Source organism: Hippopotamus amphibius, chromosome X (genome assembly GCF_030028045.1).
Source record: "Hippopotamus amphibius kiboko isolate mHipAmp2 chromosome X, mHipAmp2.hap2, whole genome shotgun sequence".
Taxonomy (NCBI): Eukaryota; Metazoa; Chordata; class Mammalia; order Artiodactyla; family Hippopotamidae; genus Hippopotamus; species Hippopotamus amphibius.
This window is the reverse complement of record NC_080203.1, coordinates 68,199,237-68,223,087: the sequence shown is the minus strand read 5'-3', so window position 1 is coordinate 68,223,087 and position 23,851 is coordinate 68,199,237. Positions and strand designations below refer to the sequence as shown.

General features: G+C 36.0%; 1 protein-coding gene across 1 annotated transcript in view; it reads left to right on the top strand.

Moving 5' to 3' along the window:
• Positions 1-8,628: 8,628 nt before the first annotated feature.
• LOC130841473 (sodium/hydrogen exchanger 2-like) overlaps positions 8,629-23,851 on the top strand; it is a 70,830-nt gene continuing 55,607 nt past the window's right edge. Inside the window, 4 exon segments of the mRNA XM_057717624.1 lie at positions 8,629-8,884; positions 12,238-12,701; positions 13,226-13,471; positions 21,056-21,060. Of these exon segments, the coding sequence (XP_057573607.1) occupies positions 8,629-8,884; positions 12,238-12,701; positions 13,226-13,471; positions 21,056-21,060 (971 nt within the window).

The window sequence follows — 23,851 nt, the reverse complement described above, 5'->3', positions numbered from 1 at the left end:
TCTTGTTTTCTTCTTCTTCTGGGATGCCTATAATTTGAATGTTGGCATGCTTAATGTTATCACTGAGGTCTCTGAGACTGTCTTCTATTCTTTTTATTCTTTTTTTCTTTTTCCTGCTCTGTGGCATTTATTTCCCCCATTCTATCTTCCAACTCACTTTTTCATTCTTCTACCTCAGTCATTCTGCTGGTTATAGCATCTAGAGTATTTTTAATTTCAGTTATTTTGTTATCCATTGCTGTTTGTTTTTCTCAGTTCTTATGAAATGTTTCTTGTACTTTATGTATTTTGTTGTTGAAATTTTGTTTCATTTTTACTATCATTACTCTGTTTTCTTTTTCAGGCATTTTTCCTATTTCCTCTTCATTTATTTGGTCTTGTGGGTTTTTTTCCTGCTTCTTTGCCTGCATGATGTTTCCTTGTTTCCGCATGGTAGTCCAAACTTTTGGGGTTACTTGTCCCGGTGATAGAGGTGTTTATAGAAGACTGTCCAAGCCTCAGACTAATGTTCAAGTGTTGGGTGAAACAAATATTAAGTCTGGGTAACACATACATGTATAAGACACACAATTACTGAATCCTTTAGGACATAAGGCTCTGGAAAGTCCTGACAGAAGAACCCCAGTATGCTATCAGATATTCAAAGAGAAACCCAAAGAAATTGACAACCAAAGCAGAAACAAAAGCAAAAACAAACAAACAAACAAATAACACCTTACATATACAAACAGTAATCCAGGGAGATTTTGTAAGTTAGGATCAAATATAAAAAAAGCTAGGGTACCACCAGACAGAATGGAGATTCTCAGAATGAAATTAGACAATTGTTGTAAGAAATATGATAAAGACAAAAACCTAATATTAAATCCCAAGGCAGTGTGTCATCTGGAGATTCGAGCAAGGAGTCTGAGCAGATCAATAGTGTTGCTTATAAGTATGTTAAGATAAAATAAACTAAAAATGGATGGTAGATAGGGGAACAGAAGAGCATAGTGTGATTGGAAATATGCAAATAAAAAGAAAGGAATAGAAATGTATAAAAGATAGGGATGAAAGGAAGGTATGAGAGATATTGTCCATACTACCAAAAACTTAGCTAGAAATAGAAGTATAGAAAAAGGCAAAAAAAAAAATAGAATAAAAATACAATTAAAAATATGTTATAAAACTTGTACATCCTTTAGGACTAAGATCATAATTAAAAAAGGAAAAAAAGAGAAGGAAAAAAGAAAAATCCACAACTGATCCCAGAATGGACCAGTTCAATATATTTGATACTAATATTTCTGTTTCCTTAGAGACTCAGCTGTAACTGTCCTTCTATTCGCCTTGGGTTTTTTTGTGTTATTCTGTGACCAGCAGAGCTTCCTTTATTGTTCATCTGTAACCGTCGGTGTGTGGGGAGGGAGAGGGTACAATAGTGGCTCCTTCCCCTGGGAGTGAGTGAGCAGTGGCACACTGTTGTTTCAGTCGGGCTTGGAGGTGCCTGTTGCAGAGGGACGCTTGTGGCTCAGGTGTAAACAGAGTCTCAGAGTTGGGCCTCTCTTGGGGATTTTTTTTTCTTGGCAGCCTCCCTGCTGCCAGAGTTCCAAGGGGTTTTACTCCAGCCTCGCCCGAGGGCCTGAGGATCCCAATTATCCCTGAGCGACTTAGGTGGCTCCACTGCCTGTTGCAGGTGCTGAAAGAGAGAGCGAGGCTATGTCCGTGGCTCCTCCCCCTTCTCATGAGACTGCAGCATCCTGTTGCCATCATGGCCAGGCAGCTCTCAGGGGCAGGCAATCCTCTCCGCGGACCTCTTCCCTCCTGTCCTCTTGGTTGGTCAACTTTCTGGCAACAATTTTTCTCACCCTGAACCAGCTCTCCAGTTCCCAAGCTCCAGCTCCCGGACCCACTGTTCAGCTGTGAATCAATGTCTCAGTCCGGGAACACTGAGCTGTGGTGTGGACCCACCGTATTTTTCTCACTCCCTCTCACCTGCCACAGCTCTGCACCCTCTTTGAGCCATCATAGATGCCTCCCTACCAGTTATGTCGGGATCCTTGTGGTCCTTTCTGGTGTCCGAGGCCGTCTGCTGGTGTTCAGTTGGTTCTCTATGGGAATCATTGGGTCTTTTGGTGCATTCCCAATGCATCTGTGGTGAGGGATGCATTCCACATCCCTCTACTTCACCACCATCTTTTTCTCCTCCTCATTATTACTTTTTAACTGAGCTCTGAAGAACATCCATATTCTGTTTATGTTTTATATCTTTGGCATATCTAATTGCTTTTCTGGTCACTTTCAGGGATCAACAGTCTAATTTTAGGTTTGACACACATCAATCTAGTCTATTATTATATTTTTAATCTCTCCTTATTTCTTCCTATAGTTGAGTCTGACTCATGATTGGAAGCCTGCAGTGAGAAGTGGTGGTAGAGAGGTTATATGTGGATGGCTTCTTTCCTATTTCTTTAAGTTTCTTTTTATGCCTTTCATCTTTTCCTGTTTGGCTGCCTCTAGCTCATGCAAGAGGGTTGGGATTTGAAGCAGAGGTGAGGGGGAGAAAATGTATCTTACTGGACTGCTCCATTGTAATTTGGCACCGAATTCCCTCATAATATGTCATATGCTGCAATTCAAATGTTTTCTCCAAGGTTATTTCCCTTTGTGAATTCTTGGGAAAGCCCATTTGGTTTAAGGATATTCCACTGCCTGTCTATTACCATCTCTGGGATATGCCCCTATAGCTGACAACTTATCAATTTCCTCTCCTTTTTTATTTCTGGCAGTAATGGATGCTCCATCCTATTTTCTTAGAAAAGAGTAATTTCTCCAGGCAGAAATAGCTCTTGGTATAACAAAAGGACTCTGAAAAATTACAGGCAAGGATTTTCTGATACTGACCTCTTTAAGAAGGTGGATGCTGTCAATAAAAATGTGTAGTGATTCTGAGTGCATGTGCGTGTGTGTGCATGTGTGTGTGTAAGAGCATGCATCAAAGCTGGGGAGGCACTTCAAACTACACATAACCTCAGGAATACCTAATATGTCCAACTGCACTCCCTTATGTGCAAATCACTGCTGTGCTGAGCCACACATTTTGATGGGATGTGTCATATTCTTAACTGATTGGGTGCAGAAAAAAAGATTTCAGTCTATATGTGGTACACTTAAGCATCTCCTATTCAAAGAAATGAAGAGATTGAAAGTTCTCACTTCTTACTTGTGTGTTTGCTCTTTTTTTTTTTTTTTTTTTGATGTCTTCTCTTCCTTTTTATTCTTTTTCTTCCCTCACATGCATCTGGGATAGTAATAGTAAGAGTAAGAGTAAGAGTAAGAGTAAGAGTAAGAGTAAGAGTAAGAATTAGTAGATAGTAATTAGAACTGTATGCCAGTCTTGGACCTGCTTTCTCTCAGATTCATTCCTTGACATTTGCCTTCTTTGCTCTGTTTGCAGAGGGGCAGACTCCTCTAGACTGTGTTTCTCAGACATCTATGTCAGCTGGCTTCCTGGTGGACTCATATAATTCTAGGTACTGATGGGAATTTGGAGAGAGAGAATAGAAAGGCCAGAGCATTTCTCTCTTATTTTCCTTGGGGAGGTCTCTGGAAGCAACTGTTCATGACTCTATGTCTCACTGAACATGACTCCTAATGTTTTATTTTCTGTCAGTTTATTCTGGACAGTGTGATAAGTTTCTCTCTCCTCTCTTTGTCTCCTCAGCCTAGGCATAGTAGCAGCTTCTTGTTGCTAATCTTTCTAATCTGTCAACTTTATGTTTTCATTATTGTGTCTCTATTTCAGGTTACTGTCATCTCCCAATGGGTCTCAATGTCTTTATTCATGCCATTCATTTAAGATGCAGTCACACTTAATTTTTTTTTTTTTCATTCCTGGTACTTGCCATGATCTTTCTCTGGTCATTTATGTCTCTATTTTGCTTTGCCAGTGAAACATCATTTTTTTAAGATTATTTCAAATTTTTCTTCCTTTGAGTCTCAGTTCAGATTTTTTCCAGGACATTTTCTCTGTCTTCTTTCAGTCTGGGTTAAGAACCTTGATTCTGTGCTCCCATGTGTTGTGTATTCCCCCAGTGTCTAATTGTACTACATCAAGATTGGATTTTTTTAAGAACTTTTATTGAGATACAGTTAACAGGCAATAAATTGCATATATTTCAAGGGTAAAATTTGGTATTGAAATCTCCCAATTCATTACCCCCCAACCCTCCCCATTTTCCCCACTTGGTGTCCATATGCTTGTTCTCTACATCTGTCTCTATTTCTGCCTTGCAAACTGGTTGATTTGTACCATTTTTCTATATTCCGCATATATGTGTTAATATACAATATTTGTTTTTCTCTTTCTGACTCACTTCACTCTGTATGACAGTCTCTAGGTCCATTCATGTTTCTATAAATGTCCCAGTTACATTGCTTTTTACAGCTGAGTAATATGACCACATGACACAGCAATCCAACTGCTGGGCATACCCAGAGAACACCATAATTCAAAAAGACACATGCACTCCAATGTTTATTGCAGCACTATTTACAATAGCCAGGACATGGAAGCAACCTAAATGTCCATTAACAGATGAATGGAAAAAAGAAAAAAATGTGGTACATATATATAATGGAAGATTGGATTTTTAATTTGTATCTCCCATTAATCTGTACCACAAAGGCCAAATCTATATTGGAAGTATTTAGCATCATATGCCTAGTACCTAGCAGGAAATACAAGATAGACTCTTTATAGATACTTGTTGGTTGTATACTTATTGTTGAATGAGCCTCACTTATTATATTCTAATGACCTTACTTGTTTATGTACCTTTTTCTCCCACTAAATCATCCACTCCTTAATTGCAGGGAATCAGTGTTACCCCTTATGTCTACAGAATCTAGTTCTATACCCACATAGCATAATAGATGCACAGAATACACAAATGATTTTGAACACTAAACCTTATTTGTGAAGAGGAGTAAAAAGAAGTTCATAAAGGTTAAGTAAACTGTTCAAGGTCATAGAACTAGCACCTAATGGTGGGACTAGAATACAGGTCTCCTAATTCATAGTTTATTGCTCTTTTATATTTACCAAGTCCTCTGAGTTCAGTCATTTATCTTATACTATGACTTTAAGTTAATAATTTTCTTATTTACAGATTTACATTATGTAAGTCTTAATAACAATGAGCTATAGAATTTAATATTTGTCTTGTATATTTTTAAAGGCAGGAAATACCTATCAATTTCATGCACAGACAATTACCCAAAATAAATAAAAACATGCATCCACTCAAAACTTGTTCAATAATATCCATAGCAGGCTTTTTCACAATAGCTAAACCTAGTAACAACCCAAATGTCCATCCACATAAGAATGGATAAACAAATTGTGGTATATTTGTACAATGGAACAACACTTGGCAATAAAAAGGACTGAATTCCTGATACATGTAACAACATGGATAATTACCATAGATACTATGCTGATTGAAAAAAGCCAGACACAAGAGAGTACACATTATATGATTCAATTCATATGTAGTTCAAGAATAGGCAAAAATTAATCTATACTGAAAAAAACTCAGAATAGTGGTTGTCTGTATGTTAAGGTGGGGATAACCTGAAAAGGAGTGTGAGACAAAGGTTCAATATTTCTTTGGGTGGTTTATATAAATTTATATAAAGGCATATATAAATTACCAAAACATCAAGTTAAACATTTAAGTACTGTGCATTTTATTAAATATAAATTATACATCAATAAAAAGAGAAAAGAATGGAGAGGTGCATTTCTTTCCATGGAATAACCTTCCATAGATCCTAAAATCACATTATATGCCTCTTATATAAAAGGCTAGATCTAGATAATGAGGGACACCAATATTGAATATTCCACACCTAATATGATTAGTCCAGAACTTGGTCTAATGGAAACCTAGAAAATAATTACTGAGAGTAGTGGTTAGTGTCAAATTTGCAGTCTCTGATATAAAAATAAAGAAAATAGCTAAATGTTATGTACAGGTAAATGAAATTGCAAATGGACAAGTTTACAAGCAAATTAAATTTTACGTTGTCAGAATTTTAATTTATGCCTCATTTAAAAAAATTAGATTTATTTTCAAGAAGACTGCTTGTTATATCAAAAGCATGTGCACTGGTGAGTTTGTGTCTCCAAATTATTCCTTTTGTTGAAAAATGGGTCATTGATTTATCATTAGCTGTTAGGTTAGATGGTGTTTAGGCAACTAAAAAAAAATGGGTCATTCATTTATCTAATAGCCTAGGGCTCCCATATTTTAATTACCTGTGTTCTCTGTGAATAGTCACCTATGGTACCACTTCCACATCCTGTTTTGTGAAATAATTGTTTACTTATTTTGGCCTTCCTTCCTTTCTTTCTCCCTCCCTCCCTTTTCTATGTGTGTGTATGTGTATATAGTTTTTGCTTTCTGTCAGGAAAGCAAGGATGATTATTATTAAAAACAAGAATTTACTGGGAAAACATTTTTCCACTTTTACTATGTAATTTTGCAGTATTCTTAGCACACAGAAAACAAAAAAGAAATTTTTCCTTGGTATCACAAATATTTATATTTGCCATAATTCTCAAAGTGTACATCACTTTAAAATAGATTCATCACCATCCTCCATGAATTTTTTAATTGAGTACCTATTGCAAGCATTGTTATATAAACATATACCTTTATATAAGCAATGTCTATAAAGCAATGCCTTTACCCCGAGAAAATGGTGATCTATTCTGGTCTATTTAATTTCAGAGGCTGAAAATGTAAAATATTTACAAGAAAGAGATAATACTAATAAAGGATTTTATAATAATACAGGACAAATACAAAGAAGTCATTCAAAAATGCAACAGTAGTCAGAGAAAATTCACCATCTTTGTCAACATGCCACAGGATTCATATATGTATTATTCATAGTAACTATTAACTATATAGACAGTGAGACATGGATGCTTAACATTCAAAACTCAGGGAAAGAAATCACATGGAAATTGCATAAAGCTTTTTCCTTTTTTTTTAGATTGGTTCTATTCTTTCTCTGAAACTAATAACACATTTGTTGATGAAAATAATCAATAAGCAATATACAATAGAAATAGGAAAGAGTTTTATTGAGTCAAAGTGAGGACTATAGCCCAGAAGACAGCTTCTCAGATAACTCTGGGGAACGGCTCAGGGGCAGCATAGTTTTCAGTACAATTTTATATCTTTTCAGAACGAAAAAACATTAAACATTTCAGAGATACATTTCTTCAAAGTTTCAAGAAAACAGATCGGCATGTACACAATGAGTCACTATGGCTTTGGCACTTGGGAAGGGAGTCTTATCATCAAAGGAGTATAGCATTAGTGTCCAGGAAGGGAGGCATTTAATCTTTATTTTTAACATGGACATTCTTTACTTCTTGTCAATGTTCCCTTTCTTTAATAATTAAAGCAGGTGTACAATGTATGTTTGATAGGCCACAAACAGGCTGTTTTAGTTAGCATAAAATCCAAGTTTACTTATGTATAAGACAAAATGACTTCCCTATACCTCAATATGTGAAAATTTCTTTCATCACATTCCACTTTTAATTTCATTTTCCCCCAACTTCTACAGACAAAATAGATATGCAAGTATTAAATTTTGATGCTATTCCATTTGGTAATCTGCGTAAAAAGACATGCTTTAAATAGTTTGACAAAGGAAAACAACAGAAAAGAAGACACCAGGCTTAAAATCATGCCTAATTTGAGAATAATAAAAATGAAAAGGGCACAATGATACAAAAGGGTATGTAACTATTCTGCAGGTCAGCCTCTCTGGTGAAATCTCACTGAGTTTATTATCAACCAATACCTGTTTTTCATGGTGAAACCTGAGAAAATTGATTAACAAGTAAAATAGGCATAATTTACATGGGGTAGAAGTTGGAGTAGAAGGTCTTTGTCCTTTTTTAGAAGTTCTATTGAAAGATATCACATGGAAGATAGGAATTATGGTAAAAAAAAATAGTACATCTATCTTACTCTTAAGTACTAGGCCACTTATTCAGAATAAAGAAAAGGCTCTTCTCCTGGAATTTTCAGGAGGAGCTGATTTAATTTTGTCAACCCCTTCACCTCTCTCTGTGGAAACAAGGAGCTCTACATCTAGAGTTTTCCCCAAAAGGTAGCTTGAATTTGGCATCCTAGTTAGGATTATTGTATGCCGTGGCCTTGATACTCTCTGGAGATTTAGGAATTCCTCTTGAATAGTTTTCCATATTCATTCTGAATTGGAGTTATCTTTAGGAAGAAAATAGATTGCTAAGTGGCCAGAATCCAGTTCCCAGTGATTTTCTTCCCTGGAGAGTTAGAACTGGGGATAAAATTCTTTTCCATGTCAATCAATGAATTTGTCCCAGTTTCCTCCCTTTGCTGGCTCAGCTCTAATTTCAGTCCAGGGCATAACAGCCCAGTATTTCTCTTCTGGGACTCAAGGGAGCTGCTGGAATTTTCACTGATCCATTAAATGCTACCCAGCAGGACTAAAGGTCAGGGGCAGCAAACCACATTTGTGAGCAACTACAGCTGGGGAGGAGATTAAGTACTTTAGTAAGCACAGCTGGCAGAGCTGGTGATGGCCCATGGACTAGGGCTCCTGTTACCTCTGCTACTGGGGCAGCTCTGCTCCCAGCTTCTGGGAACGTCTGGGGATAGCATGCTGCACCACTTGGACCTGAGGGCAGAAAATGGCAGCTGGGGACCCAAAGGAACACAGGATAATGCCTCAATGGTGTCTGCTCACACACTCCTCTTCTCCCTGGATTACCAGCATGTGCAGATTCCTTTTGAGATCACACTCTGGCTTATGTTAGCCTCTCTGGCAAAGATAGGTAAGTGAGGAATTTTCCAAGGCTCTCCCAGGGAGTTGCCTAATGGGGGAGGAGACTTTCCAGGCTTTTCCAGATGTTAAAAAAGGCACCCTTTTCTTATTAGACCAGAGAAAGGCAAAGTGGAATATATGCCTCCTGTACTCTGCCAAAAGGATCTTTATCTTTATAGCTCAAACCCTCTTCAGTGATTATGTTTAAAAGTTGGTGATCTCCCAGCAGAAGGAGGTGCACACAGGCCCAGCACAGGAACTTAGACTAATAAAGTTCCCAGTTGTTCAAGGATTGAGTGGATGAGACATAACTTTAAAAGGGAGAACAGAAATATCTTAGTAGAATGATTCTAACTGATTTGAATCTTTAAGAAACCTTTTTTCCTCACAGGATGCTTGTTATAGTTGCCAGGTAGTGAGAAAATAGGGCAAGTCCATTTCCTATTTTTTAAAAAGATAGGCATTTTTGTCACCCCTCAGAATTTAAGGGGAAACACAAACTAAGACTAAATCCACGAAGAAAAGAAGAGCTGTTATGTTTTAACTATTTCACCTTTATGAACACCCTGAATTGCTAGTGTTATGATTTTCCTAAGGAGATTTATTCTGTTATTCCTTTTATATTCTTTAATAATTTATTGGACCTTTGTGTTGGTGGTGTTAAAATTATGAGAGTCCTTTAACAGTTCAAAGTATTTATGATGGAGTTATCATTTTTTGTAGGTTCAGAATCAAAAACAATGCCAGGAAAACATGAAAGGCTCTCTAATTTTGTTATTTTAAAATGAATTTATTCTAAAATAAATGTTCAGCATTTCAAAGTCTCATTTAAGTAACTTTATAGATACCAAAGCTTTACCATTCATGAAATGTAGTATTTAATGATGACACAGAAAATCCATAGATTCATAGCATGATAGATTATCAGAGCTGGAAAAACCCTTAGAAACCATTCTCATCCAACTCCTTTATTTTATAGACAGGAAATCTGAGGCCAAGGGAGAGAAGATGCTTTGTGAAGTTCAACAAACCAAAACTATAATTCTAGTCTCATGCCTCCTTGGGTGATAATAATTAGCACTTGTGGATTCTTTTAAATCATTAGGGTTGGACAGGGAAGGTGGGAAGCAGTTGCAGGAGGGACAGGTTATAGGGATATATGTATAAATACAGCTGATTCACTTTGTTGTACAGCAAAAATTGGCCCAACAGTGTAAAGCAATTATATTCCAATAAAGAGCTAAAAAATAATTAAGGTTATTAGGGTTACAGTTCTTTTAAATTATTTTTGCAGTACTAGATATGTTGATTGTAATAAATAGTCTAATTCAATGTTAATTTCAGGATTATAGGGCAAAGGGACTTCCCAGTAGGTCTTCCATCCCCATTAGTTTAAGTAGGACTTTATTGAGCCAACAGTGACAGATGATATTTTTGCCGTGACCTTGTAAGAGAATGTAAATTAAAAACAAACAAACAAAAAACTTCCTTGTTAGCATTCATTCCACAAATATTTTTGAGCACATTTTACATGTGGAACATTATATTGGGCCCATGGACTACAGAGATGAATAAGATCCCATCCTTCCCATGGGGAATTTTCAAATTATTTCAATGCCTAGAGGAAATAAGTGGTTCTGTAGCAAATGAAGAGAGACCCAGCATAGTTTAGTGGAAAGATAAGATTACTTTGAGGTATTTAATATTTGCTCAAATTTAAGAGCCAGTGCCTGGCATATAGGCAATCAATAAGTATGTGTTAGATGAGTGAAGTACTTGTTTGGCCTCATATTTTTCATTTCTAATATTGGAATAACAGTATTTACATTGCTGTGTTGGTATGATGAGGGAATCAAATAGAAGAATATATGTGAAAGCACTTTTGAAACTGTTTAGAAATAAAGTTTAGCTTAGGAGCCAGCTGGCTTTCTTTTCTAAAAATGTATTTATTTTTTATTTGATAAGTATCTGTTGAGCTATTTCTATGTGCTAGCAATATGCTAGGGGATTTATGTAAAAACTAGCCTCAATCCTTAAGAAAGTTGTGGTCAAATTAATTAACAAACATTTTAGAAAGGGATCTCAACTGTGTATTGGTGGAGACTGGGGTAGAAAGGAAAGGGATGGATTAGATTAGATGACCATTAAGGTTATTTCTATAGCAGGGAGGATTGATGATAATTAGAGTCATTATCTATAGACTTCCTGTAAGCTAGAGTATGATGATTGGGCATATAATGTGGGCAAAGGTAAAAGAATACAGGATAAAACAGAGAACTGCTACTATGCATGTTGCTAGAGATGACTGCATTTAGCTCATGGGATGAAGGACATTTCATTCTATGAGAAAAAACAAACTTTATAGTTGGGATTATGTTTTTTAAGCTCTTTATTGGAGTATAATTGCTTACACTGTTTTGCCAGTTTCTGTTGTAAAACAAAAGTGAATCAGCTGTATTTATACATATATCCCCATATTCCCTCCCACATGTGACTCCTTCCCACCCTCCCTCTCCCACCCCTCTAAGCAGTCATACAGAGCGAAGTAAGCCAGAAAGAGAAAAACAAATACCATATGTTAACTCATATATATGGCATCTAAAAAAATGGCACTGATGAACCCAATGACAGGGCAAGAATGAAGATGCAGATGTAGAGAATGGACTTGAGGACACGGGGTGGGGGGTGAAGGGGAAGCTAGAACTGTATTTTGATAATTCAGTAGTATGCATTAATGTCAGTCCATATCTGTCAATCAGACCAAGTGACAATTTGGAGTAACTATAGGAACATTAAGCTAAAAGTCAGGAGACCTGGCTGAGTTATCATCCCAGCTCTGCCACGATACTTACCGCTTAGCCATGAAAAGTCATTTTACTTCTTTGACCTCAATTTCCTTATAAATAATTATGATTCCTTATCAGTAAAGAATTAGTTATGATTACTAAAGCCCTTTCAACTCTTATTATTCAATGCAGATGTTTTGAATCATGATTGTCATTTTTATATTTTTAAGCTTCTGATGTCTTTGACTATTATCATGAGAAGAGCAGAAGAATATAGCCAGCTAATAAATGCATTGTTTCCATTTTAAAATAAGTACTCACATTTAAAAATGATTCAGTGGACACGTGAATAATCTTGTTGCTGTTAACTGTGAATACTTTTATTCTATTAGTAAATATTTTCCATTATAAAGATAAGTGCCTCCACTCATGCCTCTGCATCTTTATTAAATCATTAGTAAAATGTAAAATGACTGAGAAGCTATTTTCTTGACATCATGAGGCTTGAGAAGAAGGCTGACATATACAGATAACTGATAATAATATTATAATAGTCTCTCTTTTTTCTCTTTTCTAGGATTTCACCTCTATAATAAGATACCCACAGTTGTACCTGAAAGCTGCCTCCTGATATTTGTAGGCCTCATCATGGGAGGACTAATGTACAGTTTAAATGACAAATCCCCACCAGTCATGAACAGTGATATATTTTTCTTGTATTTACTTCCACCAATAGTCCTTGATGCAGGATATTTTATGCCCAGTCGGCCATTTTTTGAAAACATAGGGACCATTCTGTTGTATGCTGTAGTTGGAACCACGTGGAATGCATTTGGAATAGGCCTTTCCCTCTATGGCATGTGTCAGGTGAAGTACTTCAAGCTTCAAGATGTGTCATTGCTCCACAACCTTTGGTTTGGTAGTTTGATTGCTGCAGTAGATCCTGTAGCTGTACTCTCTGTATTTGAAGAAATTCATGTGAATGAAAAGCTTCATATTTTGGTGTTTGGAGAATCTCTCCTTAATGATGCTGTTACTGTTGTAAGTATCCCAGGCATGAGCTTTTGTAGTAATTAATTAGGTTCCTTTATGCTCACCATTGAAATTTAAATTAGAATTGAATTCTGATTTAGGCCATGATTGAGCAAGTTAGTCCTAGGAATGAATTTATGAATTGAGAGAATATGATTTACTCACCATTAATATGTTTTCAAAAATAACCATGCTTCTTTGATACTATACTAATCTTGTATCAGTTTATTAAGTGAAAACTAGGATAAAACTTCTGGAGGCCACAATCTTCCTAGTCATGTCATATCAGAATATTTTAGTCATGAAGGATATATTCACAGCCTATCAGACAATTTTCAAATAGAATCATGCATAACGATATTAATCTATAGAAATATCTTTTGATATAAGGAAGCTTTCTAGGAACTCATGTTGGGAAGGAAATGGGGAATTCGAGGACTTCAAAGCTGAGAAACCTCAAATTAGAAAAATACATAGGGCATAAATTGAAACTTTTCTGATTGGTAAATTCACTCTAATCTTATTTTATGCAGGTGCTCTATAAGCTGTTCAAATCTTTCTCTGAAATGCCATCTATCAAACCATTGGATATTTTGGCTGGGATGGGAAAGTTTTTTCTGGTTGGAATAGGAGGCATTTTCATCGGGCTCCTGTTTGGCATGGTTGTTGCCTTTACTACACGCTTTACAGAGACCATCTAGGTCATCGAACCACTCTTTGTTTTCTTATATAGTTATCTCTCCTACCTGACAGCTGAAATGTTCCATCTCTCAGGGATCGTTGCATAAGTATCTGGACAAGTCTTTGATTTATTGAATTTCTTTTAGGAATTGAGTCTGATTTTCCACTAGAAATCTAGAAAATTGCATTCCTAGATATGGGAGGAAGACCCTCCCTTTATGTTCTTCTAGGATTTCCTGTTACCTCTAATAGTCACTTAGTCATAGCACTGCAAGTGTTATTGTGGTCAAGTTCATGGGCTCCCTGTAGAGGTGAAATGGTTACATCCTGACTACCTTACTTATGTTGAGGGTGTGGGTCAGTATGACTCTTTTATTGTATAACAAAAATGCTGAGAATTTGGCATGGGGCCACCTAGGGCAGTTCTCTATCTTTGCAGGGGAGAATCATCCTCCTAATGGATTTGTGTATCTGAATTCAGTAGCATTCCAGCGGTAAGTAATTAGATTGCACAGCATATAAATAAGCTTGGCATTACTGTATAGATGAACTTTCTGCCATAACAATTAAGTAATGTTATGACTTCTTTTGTAAACCATATGGCATATGCTATGCTTTTTTCTTATCCATCACTGGCATTTAACCAATGATGATAGTACCTCATATCTAGTAATTAGCTTGTAAGGCTAAATGCCCACATGATAAGTATTAACACCAAAATGCTTTGGTACTAGGGTTTAGACAGACCATCCTGTTCTGTGCTTTTATATGAAATGGGATGCATTTTTTCAAATGTCGCATGTTTTCTGAACGCTTGAAAAGAAAGAAAAGATTGATTTTTTTTAAAGCTCTTTATTGGAATATATTTGCTTTACACTCTTGTACCAGTTTCTGAGGTACACCAAAGTGAATCAGCTGTATTTATACCTATATCCCCATATTCCCTCCCTCCTGCAAAATATTGATTTTTAAATTAAGATCTATAGAACTAATGCCATTTGACTTTAAGTTGCTCTGAGTTCTAAAAGGATTTACTATACATGATAAATGTCACAGTATAGTGGTTGAAATTAGTCTATTTTAAATAAAATGCTCTAGGTTGAAACCAAGGATTCTATCTAGCATCTGGGTGATTGCATTTTAATTTGTTGAGAGATGTAGTTTGTGCTTTAAATTGTCTTTGATTTTTATTGTTCGCATTACCTATTAATGAAAGACATGTTAAAAAAAAACAATAAAGGAATTGGATGAGGCAATTTAAATTTAATTCTTCTAATCCAGGGCAGTTTCCAAAGCTCTGAATACAGTATCTTTTAAGTGGCTTCCTTCTTTTAAGCACTCTGGACTTTTAAAGAACTTGGCAATGTGGAGAATACAGCCGTGTCTGTGTTGAGTCCTGAAAGAAAGAAACAGGGAAAACAATATTGTCAAAACTACGTGTTTCCTCTGAAAATCTCCTGATTCTTAACTTTCTTATAATTCTAAGATGTTTTATTTTGGGTTAGGATTACAAGTATCCTTTAGGATTGTATCTGACAACCTTGTTTCTTTTGACTGCTGAAGGTATTGAAAAAAGATCTTCCCTTCTCTTTTTTTTTAACTTTTTATTTGTTTATTTTTTACAATAAACTGCATATATTTAGAGTGTACAATTTGGTATCCCAGTCTTCCAATTTGTTCCCCCCCCCCAACCCTCCCTGCTTTCCCCTTTGGTGTCCATATGTTTGTTCTCTACATCTGTGTTTCTATTTCTGCCTTGCAAACTGGTTGATTTGTACCATTTTTCTATATTCCGCATATATGTGTTAATATACGATATTTGTTTTTCTCTTTCTGACTCACTTCACTCTGTATGACAGTCTCCAGGTCCATCCATGTCTCTACAAATGTCCCAGTTTCATTGCTTTTTACAGCTGAGTAATATTCCATTGTATGTATGTACCACATCTTCTTCATCCATTCATCTGTTGATGGACATTTAGGTTGCTTCCATGTCCTGGCTATTGTAAATAGTGCTGCAATGAATATTGGAGTGCATGTGTCTTTTTGAATTATGGTTTTCTCTGGGTATATGCCCAGTAGTGGGATTGCTGGGCCATATGGTAGTTCTATTTTTAGTTTTGCAAGGACTCTCCATACTGTTTTCCATAGTGGCTGTATCAATTTACATTCCCACCAGCAATGCAAGAGCGTTCCTTTTTCTCCACACCCTCTCCAGCATTTACTGTTTGTCAATTTTCTGATGATGCCCATTCTAACCGGTGTGAGGTGATACCTCATTGTAGTTTTGATTTGCATTTCTCTAATAATTAGTGATATTGAGCAGCTTTTCATGTGCTTCTTGGCCATCTGTATGTCTTCTTTGGAGAAATGCCTATTTAGGTCTTCTGCCAATTTTTTGATTGGGTTGTTTATTTTTTTGATATTGAGCTGGATGAACTCTTTATATATTTTGGAGATTAATCCTTTGTCTGTTGATTCATTTGCAAATATTTTCTCCCATTCTAAGGGTTGTCTTTTTGTCTTGCTTATAGTTTCCTTTGCTGTGCAGAAGCTTTGAAGTTTCCTTAGGTCCCACTTATTTATTTTTGTTTTTATTCCCATTATTCTAGGGGGTGGATCAAAAAAGATCTTGCTGTTATTTATGTCGAAGAGTGTTCTTCCTATGTTTTCCTCCAGGAGTTTTCTAGTGTCTGGCCTTACATTTAGGTCTTTTATCCATTTTGAGTTTATTTCTGTGTATGGTGTTGAGGAGTGTTCTAATTTCATTCTTTTAGATGTAGCTGTCCAGTTTTCCCAGCACCATTTATTGAAGGGGCTGCCTTTTCTTCACTGTATATCCTTGCCTCCTTTGTCATGGATTAGTTGACCATAGTTTATCTTTGGGCTTTCTATCCTGTTCCATTGATCTATATTTCTGCTTTTGTGCCAGTACCATACTGTCTTGATGACTGTAGCCTTATAGTATAGCCTGAAGTCAGGAAGCCTGATTCACCCAACTTCGTCTTTCCTTCTCAAGATTGCTTTGGCTATTTGGGTTCTTTTGCATTTCCATACAAATCGTAAAATTTCTTGTTCTAGTTCTGTGAAAAATGCCATTGGTAATTTGATGGAGATTGCATTGAATCTGTAAATTGCTTTGGGTGGTATAGTCATTTTCACAATGTTGATTCTTCCAATCCAAGAACATGGTATGTCCCTCCATCTGTTTGTGTCTTCTTTGATTTATTTCATTAGTGTCTTATAGTTTTCTGAGTACAGTTCTTTTACCTCCTTGGTTAGGTTTATTCCTAGGTATTTTATTCCTTTTGTTGCAATGGCGAGTTGGATTGTTTCCTTAATTTCTCTTTCTGATCTTTCATTGTTGGTGTATAGGAATGCAAGAGATTTCTGTGTGTTAATTTTGTATCCTGCAACTTTACCAAATTCATTGATTAGCTCAAGTAGTTTTCTGGTGGCATCTTTAGGATTTTCTATGTATAGTATCATGTCATCTGCAAACAGTGACAGTTTTACTTCTTCTTTTCCAATTTGGATTCCTTTTATTTCTTTTTCTTCTCTGATTGCTGTGGCAGGGACTTCCTTGTCTTGTTCCTGATCTTAGAGGGAATGCTTTCAGTTTTTCAACCATTGAGCATGATGTTTGCTGTGGGTTTGTCATATATGGCCTTTATTATGTTGAGGTAGGTTCCCTCTATGCCCACCTTCTGGAGAGTTTTTCTCATAAATGGGTGTTGAATTTTGTCAAAAGCTTTTTCTGCATCTATTGAGATGATCATGTGGTTTTTATCCTTCAGTTTGTTAATGTGGTATATCACATTGATTGATTTGCATATATTGAAGAATCCTTGCATTCCAGGGATAAACCACACTTGATCATGGTAGATGATCCTTTTAATGTGTTGGATTCTGTTGGCTAGTATTTTGTTGAGGATTTTTGCATCTAAATTCATCAGTGATATTGGTCTGTAGTTTTCTTTTTTTGTAGTATCTTTGTCTGGTTTTGGTATCACGGTGATGGTGGCCTCATAAAATGAGTTTGGGAGTGTTCCTTCCTCTGCAATATTTTGGAAGAGCTTGAGAAGGATGGGTGTTAGCTCTTCTTTAAACGTTTGATAAAATTCACCTGTGAATCCATCTGGTCCTGGACTTTTGTTTGTTGGGAGATTTTTAATCACAGTTTCAATTTCATTACTTGTGATTGGTCTGTTCATATTTTCTGTTTCTTCCTGATTCAGTCTTGGAAGATTATACCTTTCTAAGAATCTGTCCATTTCATCCAGGTTGTCCATTTTATTGGCATATAGTTGCTTGTAGTAATCTCTTATGGTGCTTTTTATTTCTGCGGTGTTTGTTGTAACTTCTCCTGTTTCCTTTCTAATTTTATTGATTTGAGTCCTCTCCCTCTTTTTCTTGGTGAGTCTTACTAGAGGTTTATCAATTTTGTCTTCTCAAAGAACCAGCTTTTAATTTTATTGATTTGTGCTATTGTTTTCTTTGTCTCTATTTCATTTATTTCTGCTCTGATCTTTATGATTTCTCTCTGTCTACCAACATGGGGTTTTGTTTGCTCTTCTTTCTCTAGTTTCTATAGGTGTAAGGTTAGATTGTTTATTTGGGATGTTTCTTGTTTCTTGAGGTAGGGTTTTATCACTATAAACTTCCCTCTTTGAACTGCCTTTGCTGCATCCCATAGGTTTTGGATAATTGTGTTTCATTGTCATTTGTCTCTAGGTATTTTTGGATTTCCTCTTTGATTTCTTCAGTAATCTGTTGGTTATTTAGTAGCGTATTGTTTAGCCTCCATGTGTTTGTGTTTTTTACAGATATTTCCTGTAATTGATTTCTAATCTCATAGCATTGTGGTCAGAAAAGATGCTTGATAGAATTTCAATTTTCTTGAATTTACTAAGGCTTGATTTATGAACCAAAATGTTATCTATCCTGGAGAAAGTTCCATGTGCACTTGAGAAGAATGTGTAATCTGCTGTTTTTGGATGTAATGTCCTATAAATATCTATTAAATCCAGCTGATTTATTGTGTCATTTAAGGCTTGTGTTTCCTTATTAATTTTCTGTCTGAATAATCTGTCCATTGGTGTCAGTGGTGTGTTAAAGTCCCCCACTATGATTGTGTTACTGTCGATTTCCTCTTTCATAGTTGTTAGCCTTTGCCTTATGTATTGAGGTGCTCCTATATTGGGTGCATATATATTTATAATTTTATCTCTTCTTGGATTGATCCCTCAATCTTTATGTAGTGTCCTTTCTTCACTCTTGTAACATTTTTTTATTTTAAAGCCTATTTTATCTCATATGAGTATCGCTACTCCAGCTTTCTTTTGATTTCCATTTGTATGCAATATCTTTTTCCATCCCCTCACTTTCAGTCTGTATGTGTCCCTAGGTCTGAAGTGGGTCTCTTGTAGACAGCATATATATGGATCTTTTTTTTGTATCCTTTCAGCCAGTCTGTGTCTTTTGGTTGATGCATTTAGTCCATTTACATTCAAGATGATTATCCATATGTATGTTCCCATTACCATTTTCTTAATTGTTTTGGGTTTGTTTTTGTAGGTCCTTTTCTTCTCTTATGTTTCCCCCTTAGAGAAGTTCCTTTAGCATTTGTTGTAGGGCTGGTTTGGTGGTGCTGAATTCTCTTAGCTGTTGTTTGTCTGTAAAGATTTTGATTTCTCCATCGAATGAGATCCTTGCTGGGTAGAGTATTCTTGGTTGTAGGTTCTTCTCAGTCATCACTTTAAATATATCATGCCACTCCTTTCTGGTTTGTAGAGTTTTTGCTGAGAAATCAGCTGTTACCCTTATGGGAGTTCCCTTGTATGTTATTTGTTTTTCCCTTGTTGCTTTTAATAACTTTTCTCTGTCTTTAATTTTTGTCAGCTTGACTACTATATATCTTGGTGTGTTTCTCCTTGGGTTTATCCTGCCTGGTACTCTCTGCACTTCCTGGACTTGGGTAGCTATTTCCTTTCCCATGTGAGGGAAGTTTTCAACTATAATCCCTTCCAGTATTTTCTTAGGTCCTTTCTCTCTCTCTTCTCCTTCTGGGACCCCTATAATGCGAATGTTGGTGCATTTAACATTGTCCCAGTGGTCTCTTAGGATTTCTTCAGTTCTTTTCAGTCTTTTTTCTTTATTCCTTTCCACATCAGTGATTATCACCATTTTGTCTTCCAGGTCACTTATTCATCCTTCTGCCTCAGTTAATCTGCTATTGGTTCCTTCCAGTGTATTTTTCATTTCAGTTATGTGTTGCATATCTCTGTTTGTTTGTTCTTTAATTCTTCTAGGTCCTTGGTAAACTTTTCTTGCAGCTTTTTGATCTTTGCATCCAATCTTTTTTCAAAGTCTTGGATCATCTTCACCATCATTATTCTGAATTCTTTTTCCAGAAGAGTGCCTATCTCCTCTTCATTTAGTTGTTTTTCTGGTGTTTTATCTTGTCCCTTCATCTGGTACAAAGTCTTCTGACTTTTCATTTTCTCTGTCTTTCTGTGCCTGTGATTTTCAGTTCCACAAGATGAAATAGTGCTGATACTGCTTGATTCTGCTGTCTGCCCTTTTGTGGAGGAAGCTGCCTAGGTGGCTCATGGGTGCTTCCTGATGGGAGGGACTGATGGTGGATTGGGCTGGGTGGATGGAGCTCAGTAAAACTTTAATCTGATTTGGTGGGTGGAGCTCAGTGACACTTTAATCTGTTTGTCTGCCAATGGCTGGGGCTGTGTTCCCACCCTGGTGGTCGTTTGGCCTGAGGCAACCCAGCCCTGGAGCTTACAGGCTCTTTGGTGGAGCAAATGGTGGACTCTGGAAGGGTTCATGGCAATGAGCACTTCTCAGAACCCCTGCTGCCAGTGCCCTTGTCTCCTCAGTGAGCCACAGCTGCCCCCCACCTCTGCAGGCAACCCTCCAACACCAGCAGGTAGGTCTGGTACAGTCTCCTATGGGGTCACTGCTCCTTCCCCCGGGTCCTGGTGAGCACACTTTTTTGTGTGCCCTCCAAGAGTGGAGTCTCCATTTCCCCCAGTCCTGTGGAGGACCTGCAATCAAATCCCACTGGCTTTCAAAGTCTGATTCTCTGGGGATTCCTCCTCCCATTGCTGGACCGCCAGGTTAGGAAGCCTGATGTGGGGCTCAGAACTCTCAGGACTTCTGCAGTATAACTGTTCTCCAGCTTGTGAGTCACCCACCCAGAATTTATGGGATTTGATTTTAACACGATTGCACCCCTCCTACTGTCTCATTGTGGCTTCTGCTTTGTCTCTGGCTGTGGGGTGGTTTTTTTTTTTGGTGTGTTCCAGTGTCTTTCTGTCCATGGTTGTTCAGCAGTTAGTTGTAATTCCGGTGCTCTTGCAAGAGGGAGTGAGTGCAAGTCCTCCTACTAGCCATCTTGATTCTAGATCTCTTCCCTTATTTTCTAAGGAGATAGTTTAACAAAATAATTAAATGATTAATTAATTCAGACCATCTTAGGCTAAGGCTTTATATGCATTTTTGTTATTTAAAAGGTATCTCTCTAAACATCCTTTTAAAAATATATACCTGTATAAACTTTGTGTTTATGTGTAAAACTTTGTCTTACCTAAAGTTCAATTATTTTGAATGTAGTCGAAAAAGAAGAGCACAAGCATGATTTAAAATATTTGAGAAAATCTTTTCCTAAGATGTTGTATTAATTGGGAAATTAATTAGGCTGAAAACACTGGATTAAGAAATGGAGCACCAAAATTTAGGTCACGTAAATGACAAAACTGGATAAGGTAATGATGCTATGTGAACCTGTAATTAAAATGAATAAAATGAGAATTCAACTAACAGTCAAGTAGATTTTAAATATTTAATACATTTGAATAATTAAAATTGTATCTTGTTTGTGATAGAAATAGAAAAGCACCTCCAAAATCTTCTGAGCTTCAATTTCTTTATCTGTTAAATGTAGATGATAATATCTACTTCACAGAATGATTGTGAATAATAAAATACTGTATTAACTGAATGGCTATTTAAATATAAAAAGTAAATTTTAGTCATTCTGTAGTTATTCTTTGATTGAATCATTGTGTTAAGCATGAAACAAAAATATAATCATAGTCACAATTACTTTGGAAAAATTTTCTCTTCCTTTCATTTTGTTGCATTATCCAATAATTTGAAAAATGTAGCACAAAATACCTACACTCAGTCACTTTTTCAGAAATAAGCTGTATAAATCACATTCTACCTGAAGGATTACTGATTCTCAGAATGGTCAATATCATCATTGATTTTTTTTTTTGGAGGGGGAAATGGGAGGGCAACTTCACTGTGAGAAAAGTAGATAAAAATCTATTAGGAGAATTGTGAGATTGAACACTATTTTCAGCCTAAAAGCATAAGGCTTCCAGTCTTAATGATGGGTGCTTTTAACAGTGGTATATTGCATCCATTTAGGACTCATCTTTGTTCCTTTTCAATAATTCATTGTATCTGAAGTCAGTAAGTACAATTTACTGATATTTTAAAATGTTTTATTATATCAATATTGCCTCCTACTTTAGATATTTTTTGGTAATGTCTTCTGCTCACCAGAAGCACCAATTGATATAATATAAAATTTATATGTAAAATATTAAATTTTACTATGATGGAAAATTAAATATATGTATATATCTTTGTATTATAAATTAACAGTTGTTAGTGATTCTTTGAGACAAATATTCAAGGCTAGATATCTATTAGAAACTTGATAACATGTTTTGTGTCACCACTATATTTTGTTACATTTTTTAAAAGCTTGACAAATATGAGTTTGCTTACCTGAGCTTCAAATTGGTCTGTATTTCATTTGGAAAACTATTTGCTATTGTTGCCTGTCAGCATAGATGGAGAAAAATGTTTTTTAATTAACCGGTTGAGTCAGACAGCTGTGACTACCTAATATTGTTTTGGAGAATCTCAGAAAATAGTAGTCATTGTTATTAAATGTCAGATTGACACCACATTTTGGCAGAAGAGACAGAAGAACTATTTTTGCCTGGTATAATTTCTATATACAATTAATGAAGTGCACCATTTGCTGTCTCTGCAGATAGTATTATATCAGGGTTACAGTGCAGAAAGTAGCAGGCCAATTCATTTTTCATCTTTCACCCTTATATTATAAACATCCTTAGATAAAGGATTATGTTCTCTACAGAAAATTATTTTTACAATTAGCTTGTTTGTGATTTCTATTCAGGAGCTTGTACAAAATAATTTTACATTGTAATAGAAATAAATAATTGTAGCTAAAATACTCAAAGGGTATTCTTTTTATATACCGTTTTCTTTGCCTTATCATAAAAAAAAAAACTTTCTAAATTTTGTAAAAGGAGACTATAGGACATGAGGATTCAGAAATAAGTTTTTACATAGTGACAAACACTATTTTTGTGATATCAGATATATAAGTTTATTTTCATGCATTTGAAGTGAACTATAAAGCTAAGGTATTAGAATTTAGGAATACTCTAGCTTAAGCCTCCAGTTCTATAATGAGTTTGAGCTGAACCAGTTGATAATTTCATAACATTGTTTTCAAAATATGATAATGCTTTATCCAAGAAAGTGTCATCAATCAGCACAAAAATGCCCTATATAATGAAGTTTATACATTGTATTATAACTTTCCTTCACTTTCAAAACTTGGAATCCAGTAGAAATTTCCGTTTGTTAGCTCACATAGTGAAACTCTATGTGCCTGTGGAGCATAGTTCTCTTTCACTTTTGGAAGGAGTTTGTCTTCTATTTCACTGACACACAGATGACTTTAGTTGGCAACTGTGATCTTCATTATCTGCAGATAACATATAAGAACCTTCTAATTAATTTCTAGTCTAATTGGACACTTTAAATACTAAATTTAAATTTAAAGTTGTCAGCTCAAAATATGCCCATAAATAAAATCAAATATTATAGATACAGTCCATATTATATTTTTATGGTTGACACTATTAGTCTGAGAACATTCCTTAAAGATACCAAATAGAATCAAAGTTTCTTTAAAATGTCATTTTCTTTCTATTTCTTTCAAAATGTATCAAGCTTATACATCTTTGTCATTTGGAGTAACTGACGGAATATATATATATAATTATTTATTTTTGGCTGTGTTGGGTCTTCATTGCTGCATGTGGGCTTTCTCTCTAGTTGCAGCGAGTGGGTGATACTCTTCATTGTGGTGCGTGGGCTTCTCATTGTGGTGGCTTCTCTTGTTGTGGAGCCCAGGCTTCTAGGCATGTGGGCTTCAGTAGTTGTGGCACACAGGCTCAGTTGTTGTGGCTCCCGGGCTCTAGAGTGCAGGATCAGTAGTCGTGGTGCATGGGTTTAATTGCTCTGTGGCATGTGGAATCCTTTCAGACCAGGACTCAAACCTGTGTCCCCTGCATTGGCAAGCAGATTCTTAACCACTGCACCACCTGGGCAGAATATATATTTAATCA